Below are 20,018 nucleotides of genomic sequence, written 5' to 3' on the forward strand. Positions count from 1 at the left end.
TGTCTTCTGCCCAGTTCTGGCTGTCCTAAGTAGACGGACCTCTACTTATTACAGTGCTTATGACCTATTTTGACGGGTATTAATGATCCTGGCCCAACTGAACTGGCTGCCAATTAGCTTCCACACCCAATTCAAAGTGCTGGTTTTGTTGTCAGGAAAGCAGTGTTTAATGTCTGGACAAGATATAAAGACCTATTAGAAAACAAGACCCCAAGGTGGTTGTCACCTATGGAGGCTAAGGCTCGGAAAAAACCCAATATGGAGGCCAAGTGGCCAAAATATTGGGAGATACTGGAACAAAATGGAGATACACCGAGACTGCAGAGTTTTGAGAAATTGAAAGATAAAGTGCGAGATTGGTTACATTACTATCAAATTAGAGAAGTATTTAATATGGACAAAAAAATAGGCTTCCAGGTGGAAAAATCGAAATTAGAAACAGAATTGTTAGAACCTAAAACTAAGGTACTTTCAAGAATGTATAACTTGCTGTTAAAATGGAATACTCAGGATGAAACGGTCAAATCAGCTATGATTAAGTGGGCGCAAGACATTGGTTATAATATCATGTTTGCTGACTGGGAACGGTTGTGGACCACCGGTGTGAAATTTACGGCATGTAATGCCTTAAAAGAGAATATTATGAAAATGATATATAGGTGGTACATGACCCCAGTCAAGCTTGCAAAAGTATATCATTTGCCTGACAATAAATGTTGGAAATGCAAGGAAACTGAGGGAACATTCTTTCACCTTTGGTGGATGTGCCCAAAGGTTAAGGCCTTCTGGGAAATGATCTATAATGAACTGAAAAAGGTATTTAAATATACCTTTCCCAAGAAACCAGAGGCCTTCCTCCTGGGCATGGTCGGCCAAATGGTGTCAAAGAAGGATAGAACGTTTTTTATGTACGCAACAACAGCAGCAAGAATTCTTATCGCAAAACATTGGAAGACACAAGATTTGCCCACTCTGGAAGAATGGCAAATGCAAGTGTTAGACTACATGGAATTGGCAGAAATGACTGGCAGAATCCGAGACCTGGGAGAAGAGACAGTGGAAGAGGATTGGAAGAAATTCAAAGACTATTTACAAAAATATTGCAAAATAATTGAATGTTAAAATGATGCAGGATATAAAGACAATATGGCATTAGTGACAAAGTTGAAAGGAATATGCAAAAATATTTTATAAGAAACAAGGGTGAAAAAGTTAGAATAGCGTTATGTCAGAATTAAATGAAATGATATCAAGGGAAAAATTTGGTGACATAATAGCTGAAATTTATAATATACAATGAGATTTAAAAGAGGGTAAGATATTGCTGAATATGATCTTGTAAAAGAGAACACAGAAAAGGGGGATGTGAGGAGGTCAGGAAAGAGGGTTATGAAAGTAACAAGCTAGAAACAGGATTTTTATGTTGTTGTTTTTTCTTCTTTCTTTCGTAGTTGTATGTATTTTCTTCTGTATTCTTTATGTTTGTTAAATCTGCTTATTTGTTTAAAACTTTAATAAATATCTTTTTTTAAAAAAAACAAAGTGCTGGTTTTGAGCTATAAAGCCTATAAATTATTATTATTATTTCTAACAATTCCTGAAACCACAGTAAAACTAACAAACATTAAAAACTTCCTGATCTAAAAGTCAGATAGTTATTTATTTTCTTAACATCTAACAAGAGGGAGTTCCACAAGGCGGGTGACACTATCAAAAAGGCCCCTTGCCTTGTTCCATGTAACCTCACTTCCCACAATCAGGGAACTAGCAGAAGGCCTTCAGAAGTGGAACTCAGGGTGCGTGTTGAACATATTAATCAAAGTCTCTGAAATTTAAATTCATAGACAGCCATTGTCTGGTTTCTCCCCACTGTGCCATCTTTGATGGCCTATGAGACTGGTCTTCTGACCGAAGCTCTGTCCACATTCCAAGCATTGATATGGTTTTTCTCCTGTATGAATTCTTTCATGGACTATGAGATAGAACTTCCGGGTGAACCTCTTTCCACATTCCAAGCACTGATATGGTTTCTCCCCTGTATGAATTCTTTGATGGGAAGTGAGACCTTCCTTCCAGGTGAAACTCTGTTCACATTCCATGCACTGATATGGTTTCTCTCCTGTATGAATTCTTTCATGGACTGTGAGATTGAACTTCCGACTGAAGCTCTTCCCACATTCCAAGCACTGATATGGTTTCTCCCCTGTATGACTTATTTGATGGGTTGTGAGATGGGCACTCCGACAGAACCTCTTCCCACATTCCAAACACTGATATGGTTTCTTCCCTGTATGAATTGTTTGATGGGAAGTGAGACTTTTCTTCCAGGTGAAACTCTTTCCACATTCAAAGCACTGAAATGGTTTCTCCCCTGTATGAATTCTCTGATGGGAAGTGAGATCCTTTTTCTGGGTAAAGCTCTTCGCACATTCCAAGCACTGATATGGTTTCTCCCCTGTATGAAGTCTTTCATGGGCTGTTAGATTGAACTTCCGACTGAAACTCTTCTCACATTCCATGCACTGATACGGTTTCCCCCCTGTATGAATTCTTTGATGGGAAGTGAGACTCTCTTTCCGACTGAAGCTCTTCGCACATTCCAGGCATTGATAGGATTTATTCCCAAATGGATTTATTCGGAGGGAAGCGGAATGGGAGCTTTGACTGAAGTTCTCTCTACACTCAGAATATTTACATTGCTTCTCCATGGTGTAGACATGGTCATGGTCTCCCTGGTTCTTAATCTCTGATTCATCACCATCTGCAACAAAGAAAGAAATGGATCACAGCCTCACGGAGAAATGCAGCCCTCAGTTATTGAACTTTGCTAATTAATGCTTGGGACACAGGAAGAACTGAAGGGAATTAAAAGTAAGGCCTTACAACAGGCTTCACTGCTTTTGTTGACAGGCATCAATGAACATATGTATGGGAACCTGAATGTCAGGAGTGGGGCAGCAATAAATCACAAGGAGTAAGTGAAGTTAACTCCTTATGAGAAGCAACAGAAGTGTCTGCTCAGAAGTGGAAGAAGAAGAAGAGTTTGGATTTGATATCCTGCCTTCCACTCCCTTTAAGGAGTCTCAAAGTGGCTAACATTCTCCTTTCCCTTCCTCCCCCACAACAAACACTCTGTGAGGTGAGTGGGGCTGAGAGACTTCAGAGAAGTGTGACTGGCCCAAGGTCACCCAGCAGCTGCATGTGGAGGAGCGGAGACGCGAACCCGGTTCCCCAGATTACGAGACTACCGCTCTTAACCACTCAGGCCTAGTGAGCACAGCAATACTTCCCTCTGGGTCTGGCCCCTACGTGCCAGTTGTGGGGACTGAATGCCCTGCCTTCCTACAACTGACTAAGTCTCCTCCTCTCCCAGATTCTTCCCAAGGGATCTTAAATTCTGAAAGAGATATCATGATCCAACAGGGAGCCTTACTGAGAGAGTTCATGATCCCACCATTCTCCTCCATGACTTCCTTATGCAGAGCTCTCTGGTCAGCATCCAGCAACGCCCACTCCTCGTCTGTGAAACGAACAGCTATATCTTCAAAGCATACTAGGCCCTAAAAGAAGAAGAGAAAGTCTTGCTCTCAGGCAGCAGAAATATAATCTTCTACACACTGTGCTGCTGTTTTGTGTCTGTTTGTTGCCGTATGGTTTTAATGGGATTGTTTGGCTGTACATTATAATTATGGATGTCTGTTTTATCCTCTTAATGGAATTGTTTTATTGTGTATTTTAATGATGGGTATTCATCTTTGTGAAAATGGATGGAACTCCACCTGGTGTTCTTCAGATCCTTCTCTGCTGAACATTCCCCCTTCCTCTCCCCCCCTACTGTTCTGGAGGGGGAAACCTTCGCCATGCCCTAAAGCCAACTTCAGCGGTGCAGGGGGTCACAGGGATGGGAAGGAGGGGGAAAGCCCTATAGTGCAACTGATGGGACTCGTTAGGTGAATTCTGGCCACTCTTTTTTATGGCTTGTCAGCTGTTTAGAAGCCTATCTTAGTATTAAATGTTAAATTGGTAAATAAAACTGAAGCTACTGATAGATAATACTAGCATCATTCAGAAGTTTAGTGAACGTGAGGTGATTGTTAATCATTCTCTGATCTTAACCTTCTGGAGTGGCCTTTACAGCCTTTGTTAAGGACAATGTTGACAGAAGTCAAGAGCAGGAGCCTCTTTGCCTGCTATGCTCCGTCTCCCTACCTGATCTGGTTCCAAAGCTTCTCCTTCTCCTCTGCCGCCATGCAAAGATGAATGAGGAGGTATCCCTGGTATCATTCTGTCACCTGTGAGAGGCAAAGGGAAGTGGCCATTAGCACATGCTTTACTTCGAGGTGAAGCAGTGCACCTCTAACTACAGATGGGGCGCTCTATGCGCGGCTACCTTTGAAGGGGACTCAGAAACTAATCCAGAATGAGGCTACCAGACTGGTGACTGGGAGCAGCTGCTGGGACCATATAACACTGGTCCTGAAAGTCCTACACTGGCTCCCAGTATGTTTCCGAGATCAATTCAACATGTTGGTATTGACCTTTGAAGCCCTAAACAGCCCCGGCCCTGTAGACCTGAAGGAGCGTCTCCACACCAATCGTTCAGCCCGGACACCGAGGTCCAGCTCCAAGGGCCTTCTGGCAGTTCCCTCACTGCAAGGAGTAAAGCTACAGAGAACCAGGCAGAGGGACTTCTCTTGGCCCCAAGTGTCTTCCCGCAAAAGGTGAAAAGAACCCACAGATTAGTTCCTAAATCCATAAAATGCAACCAAAGGGAGAAAAAGCTCCTTCCTCCTTACCTATTGGCCTCTCTCTCCTGACCAACGGAGTCTTCTCTGCCTCAGAGGAATCCAGGCCCATTTCTGCAAAGATAATCTTCCCCTGAAAGAGCAACAAGGATTCAGAACAGAGGATGGGGAGAAATATTAGAAAAGGAATGGCAAAGGGAAAACCATTTGGGGATGCTTTCTGGAAGCTTAGTAGAGGATTTCAGGATACTCTCCCTCCTGTTCAGACGTGCTTGGGAGTATCCAGAGGAAAGTCTCTCTCACCTGCTTTCTCTCTGCCTGTTTCCTCTCCTCTGCCTGACTCAGGAGGAATCCTTCGGCCAGGGCCACCGCCTGGGAACTGGTCTCCGCTCCACATTCCCTCACCCAGCTCTCCATCTCCAGTGGAAGGACAGCCAGGAACTGCTCCAAGATCACCAGGTCCAGCATCTCAGCTTTCGTGTGCCTTTCTGGCTTCAGCCACTGATGGCAAAGGTGGTGGAGTTGGCTGCAAACTTCTCGGGGTCCTTTGGCCTCCTGGTAGCAGAACTGCCTGAACTGCTGGCTCTTCATATCAGAGTGGAGGGTGTCCTCCTCACCCAGGATCTTCTTCACGGAGCTTTCCCAGAATCCCTCACTGCTCCCAGTGTTGATGGCATGGCCCCTTCCTGCTTCTGGGCCAGCTGAGTCTTGCTCATCCATCTGTGTTCTCAGGAATCCTCCAAGATATCGGAAGGAACCACTTGGCCTTCTGCTAAGTTCTGTCTGTCCTTATTAAAGCGGCTAGCAAATCCTACAAAGGAATACGTCTTTCTGTTATAAAATTCATATTATTATTATTATTATTATTATTATTATTATTATTATTATTATTATTATTATTTTATTAAAATCCTATAATTCAAAGTTCAAGGTGTTTTTTAAAAAATAATATTGATGGCATCATTAAGTACCATTTCTAATGAGTCTGGCATCTTTTTTAGGGCCGGACGATGCCTGGTTTTCAACATCGTAAAACAGTATATCACCAGCATCCCAATACAGTGGTACCTCGGGTTAAGTACTTAATTCCTTCCGGACCTCCTGAAACTGTTCTTAACCTGAAGCACCACTTTAGCCAGTGGGGTCTCCTGCTGCTGCTGCACCGCCGGAGCATGATTTCTGTTCTGATCCTGAAGAAAAGTTCTTAACCCGAGGTAATATTTCTGGGTTAGTGGAGTCTGTAACCTGAAGCATATGTAACCCGAGGTACCACTGTGTTCTGGTTTTAAAACAGCTGCAATGGTTGTCCATTCAATGGAAGGGGCTAACATGAGGGTTCACTTAGATCCCCACAAATCTGAAGAAGTGCCTCCTTCCCTTCAGACCCTCTGGGGAGGGGAGGCTGGCAGAGGGGGGGGGTCCTCTTGTGTTTGGGGGAGCAGGGTGGCCCCAGAAAGGGCATCCTGGTGGGAGTTCCTGGGCTGGGGCATACCCTCCCCACAGAGCCCCCCCCCCGGCACCTGCCCCTCTTTCCCAAGGCCTCTGACCCCAGAGACAGGTGTTTCCAGGACCCAGAAGTCTGGGAAGGGGAGCTGCTCAGAATGTTTCCCCCTGGCTGCAATCTCTGCCCATCTTTCCCTAACCTGAAAGGGGCTTCTTTGCCTGCCTTTCCTCAGCATCCCAAGGGAGACCACCCTGGCAAGCTCGCCCCCTCCCGGGCTGTGCAGAGGAAGGAGGGGGGCAGGACCCTACTCTCCCGGACCCCCCCCCATGCACCCTCCCGCTGCAGCCCTGGGACCCCTTTCTCCCGGGGGGGGGAGAGAGGAGGCTCACCGCATCCCGGGAGGCGAAACCTCCCCCCGCTTCCCCCGCTTGCAGGAAATGACGGGAGGGAGGGGAGGGGCCTTTGCTGGGGGGGGGGACCTGGTCCCACCCCCTCCTTCCTTTCCTCTACTCTCTAGGAGTCCAGCTCAGTTCCCTGCAACCCTTGCAAAGCGGAGCGCCCCGATCTCAGCCCCCCCATCTCGAAATGATGAATGGGGAGCAGCCCCGCCCTTTGCACCCGCCCAGAGAGGTTTTATGGAGTGTGCGCAGTGCGCTGCTTTCCTCCTGGAGTCTTGCTCTGCAGAGAGACGAGAAAAGAGGAGTGAGCTCGGTGCGCTCGGCTTGCCAAGGGTTAAAAGCAACGGGGCTGGATTCCTAGAGAGGAGAGGAGGTGAAAGAGGGGAGAAGTCCTCCAGTGCAAAAGCCCCTCCCTCCCCACCCGCCCAGAGAGGTTTCTATTGCGGGGGGGGGGGGCAGAAGTTGGCAGAGGACAAGGGGTCCCTTCCCATCCCTTGGAGGCTTCCTGAGAGCCCAGATGGATGAGCAAGACTCGGCTGGCCCTGGAGGGAAGAGGCCACGCCACCAACACGGGGAGCAGGGGCGGATTTTGGGGAAGCACCATCCTGACTAGGCGTTTGGCCAGGAAATGTGGACTGTTGCCTGTGAACTCTGCTCTCTCCTGTCTCCCCCTTTTCTGGTTTTGATTAAACTAATTCATGAACCAAGAACTCGTACACTAATAATGATCCCGGGGTTGTAGACATTCCCATGAACTTACTGTGCGGTTTTTGTGATGCACAGATGACAAGAGAACACTCGGTCTATTTATTTGTATCCTTTCTTCCTCCTGTGAGCCTTGTTTATAAAACCCAATAAACCAGAATTCCAAAAAGGAAGGAAAAAGACAACACACACGCCCAGATCCCCACCTGCTCTGCATCTGCAAAGCAGGATCAACCCACTTTAGATTCCTAAGAATCCTGGGATCTGTACTTTCTTATGGATGCTGAGAGCTACTAGGAGCCACTCCCCAAGTGAGCTTTAACAATCTGTCCTTTTTGCCAGGGACCTTGGGGAATTACAGCTGGTGGGAAGAGGGTCTCTCAGCACTGGGGGGGGGGGGCTGCCTCTTTCACCCCCATCCCTCCCAAGGTTCCCTCCCTTCCCAGCAGGGCTTGGATTCCTTGGGTGGGGAGACCTCTGGTGGTTCAGGGCTTCCTGGTCGGTCTCAGAAGATCATTTGGACACCTCAGAGGCTGCATGTCTGAATGGGTGTACATGTCTCAAAGTCTGGAGAAGACCCTGTCGGATGAAGGAGTGGTGGAAGGAGTGAGGAAAACTTTCCTTCTAACTGAAGAACAACGGAGGGTTGGAACTCAGCATCACAACAGAAGACGATGGCTGTAGCCTGAGTTATTGGCGCCACCCTGACAGAGCCAAGTGGGGCAGCCTGCCCACCGGCACAGCCATCGCCCCACAAGTGAGCCACGACAGAACGAGCTCCATTGGCCCCACGTCCTCAAGGCCCCGTTCCTCCTCCCTGGGGGTCCCTGAGGACTGGCTGCATGTAGAGAGACATAAAAATACGCAAAAAGTGAAAACGGAAACCTGACTCACGCAATAAATAAACAAGGAAAATGGAGGACCGAGAAAAGAAAAGGCTTCTTCTGCAGTGCAGAGTTAGACCTGGTTAGGGCGAGGAAACAAGCTGGGAGATGGCTGGAGGGGAGGAAAATTATGGTCGAACGCAAGCAAGGCTGGTGAGGGTTCCTCATGGAGCCTTCCTGGTGGCCGGGAGGGAAGCAAGGAAGCAGACTTTGCCGTCTCAATAATGCTCCACTTTAACTGCCATTAACCTTTTAGAATGTATTAGGCACGGTTTCTGAGTGTTCTGCATTTGTGAATCTCCCCTCTCTTACGCTGCATTGCATCTCTCCTTACCTGACCCTGAAAGTGGAACAAATGGCAGGATGTTTTAGCAGCAGAGTGTAAATCAGCTCTCCGTGAAGCTATCTGAGACCCAGGAAGAGGATTTGGGCATGCTCTTTCTCACCGAAGGCGAGGTTGCCAGGGCAATGCTGGACACCTGAGACCTGAAATGGTCTAATGGCCTGGGCACATGGGGCCACTCCAAGGTGATGGGGGCTCTTTCCTGGGGTAGGAGGGAGAGCAGCTCTTGAGGACCCCAGGGTTAGAAACCCCCCCTCCCCAGCCTGGTGTGAAAATTGTACTCAGTCAACCACAGTTCTAAATACCTTCCTTGACCAAAAGCACCAAAAGGCAGGAGCAAACAGGCAGATTCATCTCACAGAAATCCCTCAGTTGCCATCACATTTGGCGGGGTCACTTCCCTTCCCTGCTGCTGCACCGTGAGTGTGGGGGAAGGCCTCTCCCTTCTCAGGCTAATTCCACCTGGCCTAGGGGGCGGGGCCCAGGCTCACCTCTGTGACAGCTTTAAGGACACTGGTGCTGCTGCAGCAAATGTTAAAGATGTTTTTATATATTTTAAGGTGTTTTAAAGGTGTTTTTACTGTTTACTCTGTTGTACCACCGTGAATGGTGGTTTTTATCAATGTATTTTTGTTTTGTTCCGTTTTGTTTTGGTTTGGGGTTGGATATTGAGTGGGGTGGGGATTGGTTTTGTTTGGGTATAATTGTTTTTGGTTGTTTTGTTTTTCTATTTTGTAAATGGAGGCAAGTATGAGGCTTGGGATTGCTACCGTGGAGGGGCGAGGGAGGTATGGCGGTGGGGGCAGATGTTATAGGCGAAGGGGATCGAGATATGGATATGCTCGTACCCCTTCCAATCTGCGCTCCATCCCGAGGGACGAGGGTAGGGTGAGCAAGGATTACTCACCTCCGTCACTGGTGTTGTGCAATGCCAGGTCTATAGGCAACAAAACCGCCACCCTGCGAGATTTCTTTACCTCGCAGGGGGTCGATCTGGCTTGTGTGACGGAGACCTGGGTGCGCGAAGGGGAAACTGTTACCTTACGAGAGATGGCGCCCCCGGGTTTCTCCGTCCTCCACCAGTCGCGGACTGTGGGCCGGGGGGGAGGGGTGGCATTGTTAATCCGGGAAGATTGTTCTTTCAGGGCTCTACCATCGCCATTGATCCCCGGCATTGAATGTGTTGGCCTAGTGTGGGGCTCTGAGGTGAGCTTGGCTGTCTGGCTGGTGTACCGGCCACCTAGCGCACCAGCAGCCACCCTGTCAGGCCTGCTGGAGGTGGTGGCTGGCTGGGCCTTGGAGTTCCCTAACCTATTGGTATTGGGGGACTTCAACATCCATGCTGATGCCACTCCCTCCTCACAGGCTCTGGACCTGGTGTCTTCCATGGCGACACTAGGGCTCTCCCAGTTTGTTTCGGGCCCCACACATCAAGCAGGCCACACGCTGGATTTGATCTTTGGCGCCGGTATAGATGTGATCATGTCTCCTTTGATGAAGGTGCCATGGTCTGATCACTACGCTCTGAAAGCCAGGATTGACTTTCCACCCCCACCCTGCTTAGGTGGCGAGCCGATTTGGGCTCACCCGCAGAGGCTGATGGACCCTGATAGATTCCGTCAAGCCTTGCGGGACCTTGCTCCCCCTGGCGACTCATTGACTGAGCTTGTTGAGGGCTGGAATACGCAGCTCCCGGCAGCCATAGATGAGATCGCACCTAAGCGCCCTCTGCGACCCCGCAGAAACCGGGCTCCCTGGTTTACCGAGGAGCTTCGGAAAATGAAGCGGGATCTCAGACGGCTAGAGCGAGTATGGCGGGGTGCCCGTGACGGAACCTCAAGAACATCTTATAGGGTTTTTATGAAAACCTATGAGATGGCAGTGAAGGCCGCTAAGAAGTCTTACTTCTCGGCCTCCATTGCATCCGCTAGCTCTCGCCCGGCGCAATTATTTAGTATAATTAGGTCTTTAACGTCCCTTGAAGGACAGCCGAATTTAAATAACAATCTGACACACAGCTGTGAGGCATTTGCGAGCTTTTTTGCGGAGAAGGTCCTGTTGCTCCGCCATGACCTTCCTGCCAATTTGGATACAATAAATGAACTGGAGGCCCCTCGACTGTCCTCGGGTCCAGTATTGGACCACTTTGACCGGATATCTCCAGCCGATGTGGACAGACTCCTCCAAGCTGGAAAGCCCACCACCTGTACTCTTGACCCGTGCCTGTCATGGCTGATTAGAGCATGTCCAGACGAGGTGCGGGCCCCCCTGGGAGATATCATCAATTTGTCCCTTGGCACCGGGATATTCCCAGGGGAACTGAAGGAGGCAGTGGTGCGTCCGCTCTTAAAGAAAACATCATTAGATCCCTTAGATCTATCCAATTACCGCCCGGTTTTGAATCTTCCATTCCTGGGTAAGGTGATTGAGAGAGCGGTTGCTGAACAGCTTGGCAGGTTTCTGGATGAAACATCGGCTCTTGATCCATTCCAGTCCGGCTTCCGCGCTGGTCATGGGACCAAGACGGCTCTGGTCGCCCTAACAGATGATCTCCGCAGGCAGCTGGATCGAGGCGGGTCGGGGCTGCTGATTCTTCTAGACCTGTCAGCAGCCTTCGACATGGTCGATCACGAACTCCTAGACTACCGCCTTGCCGACGTGGCGATCCAGGGCACAGTCCTCCAATGGCTGCGCTTGTTTCTCTCTGGTCAGGGACAGAGGGTGGCGCTTGGGGGGGAATTGTCATCGCGCCACTCCTTGGTGTGTGGAGTGCCTCAGGGTGCGATTCTCTCCCCGATGCTTTTTAACATCTTTATGTGCCCCCTCGCCCAGCTTGTCCGGAGTTTTGGGCTGGGTTGCCATCAGTATGCTGATGACACCCAACTCTATCTGTTGATGGATGGCCATCCTGACTCGGCCCCAGACACACTGACCAGATGTCTGGAAGCTGTGGCTGGATGGTTACGTGGGAGCCGGCTGAAGTTAAATCCTTCGAAGACAGAGGTCCTCTGGCTGGGGCGGGACGATATGGGATCGAGGGGGCAACTCCCATCTCTTGCGGGGGTGCAATTAGTGCCAGCACCGTCCGTTAAGAGTTTGGGTGTAATCTTCGATACCTCCCTCTCTATGGAGGCGCAGATTACAGCTATAACAAAGGCGGCATTTTTTCATCTCCGCCAAGCTAAGCAGTTGGCCCCTTACCTCTCTCGCCCTGACCTAGCCACTGTGATCCATGCGACGGTCACCTCCAGGCTTGATTATTGTAACTCGCTCTATGTGGGGCTGCCCTTGAGACTGACCCAGAAACTCCAGCGGGTGCAGAATGCCGCGGCGAGACTCCTTACGGGGTCGTCGCTGCGAGACCACATTCATCCGGTACTATACCAGCTGCACTGGCTCCCGGTGGAGTACAGGATCAGGTTTAAGGTGCTGGTTTTAACCTTTAAAGCCCTATACGGCCTAGGACCCTCGTACCTACGGGACCGCCTCTCCTGGTATGCCCCACAGAGAAACCTACGGTCTGCAAATAAAAACATCCTGAAGGTCCCAGGCCTCAGAGAGGTTAGGCTGGCCTCAACTAGAGCCAGGGCCTTCTCGGCTGTGGCAGCAATCTGGTGGAATGCTCTGTCACAAGAGACTAGGGCCCTGCGGGACCTGACATCTTTCCGCAGGGCCTCCAAGACAGAGTTGTTCCACCAGGCCTTTGGTCAGGGCACAGCCTGACTCCCTCCTCTGGCAACCTGCACAGAATTTTGCGTAATGGTTGCCATCAACTTGATTTTAATTAATTTCTATAATGAAATATTTTTAGAATGTTGGATTATTTGATTGTTGTTAGCCGCTGTCAGGGGCTCAGGAGCAGAGGCACAGGGGAGAGAGGAAATGGAGAGCGAAGGGGAAGAATCTGAGGGCAGCGTAGGGGAGTATGACAGTGACCCGAGAGATTCCATGAGCTTCTCCAGCGAATCAGAAGATTCCCAGAAGGAGGCGCCGATGGTCAGGGCAAGGGGGGTCCCAGGGGGGACGCACCAGAAACAAGGGGCCAGCGGGGACTCCCAAAGCAGCAGCGGGAGATCAGGACCAGCTTCCCCACCAGAGCGTAGTGGGGGGGAAGAGTCCCATGTGTCAGGGCCAGCGTCTCCTCCAGCAGGGAGAGAAGATGAGTCAGGGCTGACCACGCCTCTATCGGAGAGTGGGGGAACGGAGGGGAGGTCAGGTCCAGCTAGCCTCCCCGAAGGGGGAAGCAGTGGCAGGAGCAGTGTAACGGTCAGGAGGAAGGTTGCCGGCTGGGCGCGCGCGCCAAGTTCGAATGTACAGGCGCGCGGGACAGCAGAAAACCCGGATTGGGAACCAGGTCCTAAAGCCCACCGGAGGCAGGGGGAAGACTCAGGGGACTCAGCGTCAGAAGAGTCTAGGAAGGGCAAGACCCCAGCGGACAGGCGGAACCAGAGCAGGAAAGAGCAAAGGAAGAGGTGGAGCAAGGCTAGAGTCTTAAACTGGTGTCTGGGGGGAGGAGATTCAGACGGAGCTTCAGCGGTCTAGAGTTTGAGACGTAGAGCTGCGCGCCGCGGCTGTGAAAGCGAAACTGAGCTTCAATAAGACTGTTTTATATAACAACGAACTGGCGTTGGTCCTTTGTGAGCTGGGACCTCGGGCAGCTCTGACAGCCGCCCTGAGCCTGGCTTCGGCTGGGGAGGGCGGGATATAAATAAATTTTATTATTATTATTATTATTATTATTATTATTATTATTATTATTATTATTATTATTCTAGGAGGGCTAGACACGGTGGGGGGAATCACACCCCCCCCACTCCTCCCAGTTTGGATGGCATGGCCTCTTCCTGCTTCTGGGCCAGCTGAGTCTGGCTCCTCCCCCTGGGCTCTCAGGAAGCCTCCAAGATATCAGAAGGAAGGAATCCCTTTTGTCTTCTGCCCAGTTCTGGCTGTCCTGAGTAGAGGGACCTCTACTTATTACAGTGCTTATGACCTATTTTGACGGGCATTAATGATCCTGGCCCAACTGAACTGGCTGCCAATTAGCTTCCACACCCAATTCAAAGTGCCAGTTTTGACCTATAAAGCCATTACCATTATTGTTATTATTTTTAACGATTCATGAAACCACAGTAAAACTAACAAACATTAAAAACTTCCCTATCTTAAAGTCAGATAGTTGTTTATTTTCTTAACACTATCAAAAAGGCTCCATGTTCCATGTAACCTCACTTCCCACAATCAGGGAACTGGCAGAAGGCCTTCAGAAGTGGAACTCAGGATCCAGGTTGAACATATTAATCAAAGTCTCTGAAAAGTAAATTCATATACAGCCATTGTCTGGTTTCTCCCCACTGTGCCATCTTTGATGGCCTATGAGACTGGTCTTCTGACCGAAGCGCTGTCCACATTCCAAGCATTGATATGGTTTCTCTCCTGTATGAATTCTTTCATGGACTATGAGATAGAACTTCCGGGTGAACCTCTTTCCACATTCCAAGCACTGATAGGGTTTCTCCCCTGTATGAATTCTTTGATGGGAAGTGAGACTTTCCTTCCGGTTGAAGCTCTTTCCACATTCCAAGCACTGATATGGTTTCTCCCCTGTATGAATCCTTTGATGGGAAGTGAGACCTTCCTTCCAGGTGAAACTCTGTTCACATTCCATGCACTGATATGGTTTCTCTCCTGTATGAATTCTTTCATGGACTATGAGATAGAACTTCCGGGTGAACCTCTTTCCACATTCCAAGCACTGATACGGTTTCTCTCCTGTATGAATTCTTTGATGTGAAGTGAGACTTTCCTTCCGGTTGAAGCTCTTTCCACATTCCAAGCACTGATACGGTTTCTCCCCTGTATGAATTCTTTGATGGGAAGTGAGACTTTCCTTCCGGTTGAAGCTCTTTCCACATTCCAAGCACTGATATGGTTTCTCCCCTGTATGAATCCTTTGATGGGAAGTGAGACCTTCCTTCCAGGTGAAACTCTGTTCACATTCCATGCACTGATATGGTTTCTCTCCTGTATGAATTCTTTCATGGACTATGAGATAGAACTTCCGGGTGAACCTCTTTCCACATTCCAAGCACTGATACGGTTTCTCTCCTGTATGAATTCTTTGATGTGAAGTGAGACTTTCCTTCCGGTTGAAGCTCTTTCCACATTCCAAGCACTGATACGGTTTCTCCCCTGTATGAATCCTTTGATGGGAAGTGAGACCTTCCTTCCAGGTGAAACTCTGTCCACATTCCAAGCATTGATATGGTTTCTCTCCTGTATGAATTCTTTCATGGACTGTGAGATTGAACTTCCGACTGAAGCTCTTCCCACATTCCAAGCACTGATAAGGTTTCTCCCCTGTATGAATTCTCTGATGGGAAGTGAGACTCTCTTTCCGACTGAAGCTCTTCGCACATTCCAAGCATTGATAGGATTTCTTCCCCAATGGATTTATTCGGAGGGAAGCGGAATGGGAGCTTTGACTGAAGTTCTCTCTACACTCAGAATATCTACATTGCTTCTCCATGGTGTAGACATGGTCATGGTCTCCCTGGTTCTTAATCTCTGATTCATCACCAACTGCAACAAAGAAAGAAACGGATCAGAACTGTTAGAACCTAAGACTAAAGTACTTTCAAAAATGTATAATTTGCTGCTGAAATGGAACACACAAGACGAAATGGTTAAATCGGCAATGATAAAGTGGGCACAGGATATTGGGCATAATATTATGTTTGAAGATTGGGAAAGGTTGTGGACCACTGGGCTGAACTTCACTGCATGTAATGCTCTGAAGGAAAATGTAATGAAAATGATATATAGATGGTACAGGACCCCAGTTAAATTGGCTAAGATATACCATTCGTCTGATAATAAATGTTGGAAATGTAAGGAAAATGAAGGAACATTCTTTCACCTCTGGTGGACTTGCCCTAGAGTGAAGGCCTTCTGGGAGATGATATATAACGAGTTAAAAAAGGTGTTTAAGTATACCTTTACCAAAAAACCAGAGGCCTTCCTCTTGGGCATTGTTGGCCAGAATGTGTTAAAGAAGGATAGAACATTTTTTATGTATGCAACAACGGCAGCAAGGATACTGATCGCCAAGAATTGGAAAACTCAAGATCTACCCACTCTGGAAGAATGGCAGATGCAGCTGATGGACTATATGCAACTAGCTGAGATGACCGGCAGAATTCGAGACCTGGGAGAAGAGAGAGTTGAAGAAGACTGGAAGAAATTTAAGACTTATTTACAAAAATACTGTAATTTGGCTGAATGTTGACAGGGATGCCAGAGCAGAAATAATTGTCTATCACTAAACTAGATTTAAGTTCAACTATATTTTAATGACTGAATCTAAAGACTATGAACAAAATGATAATTTGCCTGGAAATAATTTCATAACGAAGTGTGTGCGGGAGGTGTGAGGGAGTTCAAAGTAATGATGAAAAGATGCTAAATAACCAACGTTGTTTTATTAAATATGCCTTTGTATTGAAAAACCTTAATAAAAATATATTAAAAAAAAAACAAAGAAAGAAAGAAACGGATCACAGCCTCAGGGAGAAACGCAGCCCTCGGTTATTGAACTTTGCTAATTAATGCTTGGGACACAGGAAGAACTGAAGGGAATTAAAAGTAAGGCCTTACAACAGGCTTCACTGCTTTTGTTGACAGGCATTAATGAACGTATGTATGGGAACCTGAGTGTCAAGAGTGGGGCAGCAATAAATCACAAGGAGTAAGTGAAGTTAACTCCTTATGAGAAGCAACAGGCTGCTCAGAAGTGTCAGGCCTAGTGAGGACAGCAATACTTCCCTCTGGGTCTGGCCCCTATGATCCAGTTGTGGGGACTGAAGGCCCTGCCTTCCCACAACTGACTAAGTCTCCTCCTCTCCCAGATTCTTCCAAAGGGATCTTAAATTCCGAAACAGACATCATGATCCAACAGGGAGCCTTACTGAGAGAGATCATGATCCCACCATTCTCCTCCATGACTTCTTTATGCAGAGCTCTCTGGTCAGGATCCAGCAACGCCCACTCCTCGTCTGTGAAACGAACAGCTATATCTTCAAAGCATACTAGGCCCTAAAAGAAGAAGAGAAAAGTCTTGCTCTCAGACAGCAGAAAGATCATCTTCTACACATTGTGCTGCTGTTTTGTGTCTGTTTGTTGCCCTATGGTTTTAATGGGATTGTTTGGCTGTACATTTTAATTATGGATGTCCGTTTTAACCTCTTAATGGAATTGTTTTATTGTGTATTTTAATGATGGGTATTCATCTTTGTGAAAATGGATGGAACTCCACCTGGTGTTCTTCAGATCCTTCTCTGCTGAACATTCCCCCTTCCTCTCCCCCCCTACTGTTCTGGAGGGGGAAACCTTCGCCATGCCCTACAGCCAACTTCAGGGGTGCAGGGGGTCACAGGGAGGGGAAGGAGAGGGAAACCCTATAGTGTAACTGATGGGACTCGTGAGGTGAATTCTGGCCACTCTTTTTTATGGCTTGTCAGCTGTTTACAAGCCTATCTTAGTATTAAATGTTGAAATGGTAAATAAAACTGAAGCTACTGAAAGATAATACTAGCATCATCCAGAAGGCTAGTGAATGTGAGGTGATTGTTAATCATTCTCTGCACATAAACCTTCTGGAATGGCCTTTATAGTCTTTGTTAAGGACGATGTTGACAGAAGTCAAGAGCAGGAGCCTCTTTGCCTGCAATGCTCCTTCTCCCTACCTGATCTGGTTCCAGACCTGATGTTTCTCCTCTGCCTCCATGCAAAGATGGATTAAGGGGTCTTGGCAGCATCATTCTGTCACCTGTGAGAGGCAAAGGGAAGTGGCCATTAGCACATGCTTTTCTTCGAGGTGAAGCAATGCACCTCTAACTACAGATGGGGCGCTCTATGCGCGGCTACCTTTGAAGGGGACTCAGAAACTAATCCAGAAGGAGGCTACCAGGCTGGTGACTGGGAGCAGCTGCTGGGACCATATATCACTGGCCCTGAAAGACCTACACTGGCTCCTACTACGTTTCCAAGCACAATTCAACATGTTGGTACTGACCTTTGAATCCCTAAACAGCCTTGGCCATGTAGACCTGAAGGAGCGTCTCCACACCAATCGTTCAGCCCGGACACTGAGGTCCAGCTCCAAGGGCCTTCTGGCAGTTCCCTCACTGCAAGGAGTAAAGCTACAGAGAACCAGGCAGAGGGACTTCTCTTGGCCCCAAGAGTCTTCCCCCAAAAGGTGAAAGGAACCCACAGATTAGTTCCTAAATCCATAAAATGCAACCAAAGGGAGAAAAAGCTCTGTCCTCCTTACCCAGCGGCCTCTCTCTCCTGACCAACGGAGTCTTCTCTGCCTCAGAGGAATCCAGGCCCATTTCTGTAAAGATAATCTTTCCCTGAAAGAGCAACAAGGATTCAGAACAGAGGATGGGGAGAAATATTAGAAAAGGAATGGCAAAGGGAAAACCATTTGGGGATGCTTTCTGGAAGCTTAGTAGAGGATTTCAGGATACTCTCCCTCCTGTTCAGAGCCCCTTTGGAATATCCAGAGGAAAGTCTCTCTCACCTGCTTTCTCCCTGCCTGCTTCCTCTCCTCTGCCTGACTCAGGAGGAAACCTTCGGCCAGGGCCACCGCCTGGGAACTGGTCTCCGCTCCACATTCCCTCACCCAGCTCTCCATCTCCGGTGGAAGGACAGCCAGGAACTGCTCCAAGATCACCAGGTCCAGCATCTCAGCTTTCGTATGCTTTTCTGGGTTCAGCCACTGATGGCAAAGGTGGTGGAGTTGGCTGCAAACTTCTCGGGGTCCTTTGGTCTCCTGGTAGCAGAACTGCCTGAACTGCTGGCTCTTCATATCAGAGTGGAGGGTGTCCTCCTCACCCAGGATCTTCTTCACGGAGCTTTCCCAGAATCCCTCACTGCTCCCAGTGTTGATGGCATGGCCCCTTCCTGCTTCTGGGCCAGCTGAGTCTTGCTCATCCATCTGTGTTCTCAGGAAGCCTCCAAGATATCGGAAGGAACCACTTGGCCTTCTGCTAAGTTCTGTCTGTCCTTATTAAAGCGGCTAGCAAATCCTACAAAGGAATACGTCTTTCTGTTATAAAATTCATATTATTATTATTATTATTTTATTAAAATCCTATAATTCAAAGTTCAAGGTGTTTTTTAAAAAATAATATTGACAGCATCATCAAGTACCTTTTCTAATGAGTATGGCATCTTTTTTAGGGCCGGACGATGCCTGGTTTTCAACATCGTAAAACAGTATATCACCAGCATCCCAATACAGTGGTACCTCGGGTTAAGTACTTAATTCCTTCCGGACCTCCTGAAACTGTTCTTAACCTGAAGCACCACTTTAGCTAATGGGGCCTCCCAGTACTGCCGCACCGCCGGAGCATGATTTCTGTTCTGATCCTGAAGAAAAGTTCTTAACCCGAGGTAATATTTCTGGGTTAGTGGAGTCTGTAACCTGAAGAGTATGTAACCCGAGGTTGCACTGTGTTCCGGTTTTAAAAGAGCTGCATTCGTTGTCCATTCTATTGAAGGGGCTAACATGAGGGTTCACTTAGACCCCCACAAATCTGAAGAAGCGCCTCCTTCCCTACAGTCCCTCTGGCGTGGGGAGGCTGGCAGAGGGGGGGGTCCTCTTGTGATTGGGGGGCAGAGCAGTCCCAGAAAGGGCATCCTGGTGGGAGTTCCTGGGCTGGGGCACACCCTCCCCACAGAGCCCCCCCCCCGGCACCTGCCCCTCTTTCCCAAGGCCTCTGACCCCACAGACAGGTGTTTCCAGGACCCCGAAGTCTGGGAAGGGGAGCTGCTCAGAATGTTTCCCCCTGGCTGCCATCTCTGCCCATCTTTCCCTAACCTGAAAGGGGCTTCTTTGCCTGCCTTTCCTCAGCATCCCAAGGGAGACCACCCTGGCAAGCTCGCCCCCTCCCGGGCTGTGCAGAGGAAGGAGGGGGGCAGGACCCTACTCTCCCGGACCCCCCCCCCATGCACCCTCCCGCTGCAGCCCTGGGACCCCTTTCTCCCGGGGGGGGGGAGAGAGGAGGCTCACCGCATCCCGGGAGGCGAAACCTCCCCCCGCTTCCCACGCTTGCAGGAAATGACGGGAGGGAGGGGAGGGGCCTTTGCTGGGGGGGGGGACCTGGTCCCACCCCCTCCTTCCTTTCCTCTACTCTCTAGGAGTCCAGCTCAGTTCCCTGCGACCCTTGCAAAGCGGAGCGCCCCGATCTCAGCCCCCCCATCTCGAAATGATGAATGGGGAGCAGCCCCGCCCTTTGCACCCGCCCAGAGAGGTTTTATGGAGTGTGCGCAGTGCGCTGCTTTCCTCCTGGAGTCTTGCTCTGCAGAGAGACGAGAAAAGAGGAGTGAGCTCGGTGCGCTCGGCTTGCCAAGGGTTAAAAGCAACGGGGCTGGATTCCTAGAGAGGAGAGGAGGTGAAAGAGGGGAGAAGTCCTCCAGTGCAAAAGCCCCTCCCTC

At 48.8% G+C, this 20,018-nt stretch overlaps 2 protein-coding genes across 2 annotated transcripts; both read right to left on the reverse strand.

The window, feature by feature from the left end:
• Nucleotides 1–1,641: 1,641 nt before the first annotated feature.
• LOC114607671 (uncharacterized) lies at nt 1,642–19,384 on the reverse strand. The gene is made up of 7 exons (XM_077916684.1): nt 18,732–19,384; nt 18,100–18,607; nt 17,848–17,929; nt 17,261–17,343; nt 16,484–16,610; nt 13,864–15,098; nt 1,642–2,618 (listed from the first exon to the last, which is right to left on the reverse strand). The coding sequence occupies exons 2-7, from the start codon at nt 18,514–18,516 to the stop codon at nt 1,839–1,841; spliced, it is 2,724 nt and encodes a 907-aa protein (XP_077772810.1). The 5' UTR covers nt 18,517–18,607; nt 18,732–19,384; the 3' UTR covers nt 1,642–1,838.
• LOC114589885 (zinc finger and SCAN domain-containing protein 9-like) lies at nt 2,622–6,377 on the reverse strand. The gene is made up of 5 exons (XM_077916676.1): nt 5,717–6,377; nt 5,049–5,556; nt 4,797–4,878; nt 3,434–3,560; nt 2,622–2,761 (listed from the first exon to the last, which is right to left on the reverse strand). The coding sequence occupies exons 2-4, from the start codon at nt 5,463–5,465 to the stop codon at nt 3,544–3,546; spliced, it is 516 nt and encodes a 171-aa protein (XP_077772802.1). The 5' UTR covers nt 5,466–5,556; nt 5,717–6,377; the 3' UTR covers nt 2,622–2,761; nt 3,434–3,543.
• Nucleotides 19,385–20,018: the final 634 nt, after the last annotated feature.

This window comes from Podarcis muralis, chromosome 12 (genome assembly GCF_964188315.1).
Source record: "Podarcis muralis chromosome 12, rPodMur119.hap1.1, whole genome shotgun sequence".
Taxonomy (NCBI): domain Eukaryota; kingdom Metazoa; phylum Chordata; class Lepidosauria; order Squamata; family Lacertidae; genus Podarcis; species Podarcis muralis.

Excerpts from the sequence above, each read along its gene's own strand:
- LOC114589885 (XM_077916676.1), bottom strand. The coding sequence starts at position 5,465 with ATGGATGAGCAAGACTCAGCTGGCCCAGAAGCAGGAAGGGGCCATGCC. Across the intron at positions 4,879-5,048 it reads AACAGGCAGAGAGAAAGCAG|GGGAAGATTATCTTTGCAGA; the intron begins GTGAGAGAGACT and ends TTGCTCTTTCAG.
- LOC114607671 (XM_077916684.1), bottom strand. The coding sequence starts at position 18,516 with ATGGATGAGCAAGACTCAGCTGGCCCAGAAGCAGGAAGGGGCCATGCC. Across the intron at positions 17,930-18,099 it reads AGCAGGCAGGGAGAAAGCAG|GGAAAGATTATCTTTACAGA; the intron begins GTGAGAGAGACT and ends TTGCTCTTTCAG. Across the intron at positions 15,099-16,483 it reads TGGGATCATGATCTCTCTCA|TTGGTGATGAATCAGAGATT; the intron begins GTAAGGCTCCCT and ends TCTTTGTTGCAG.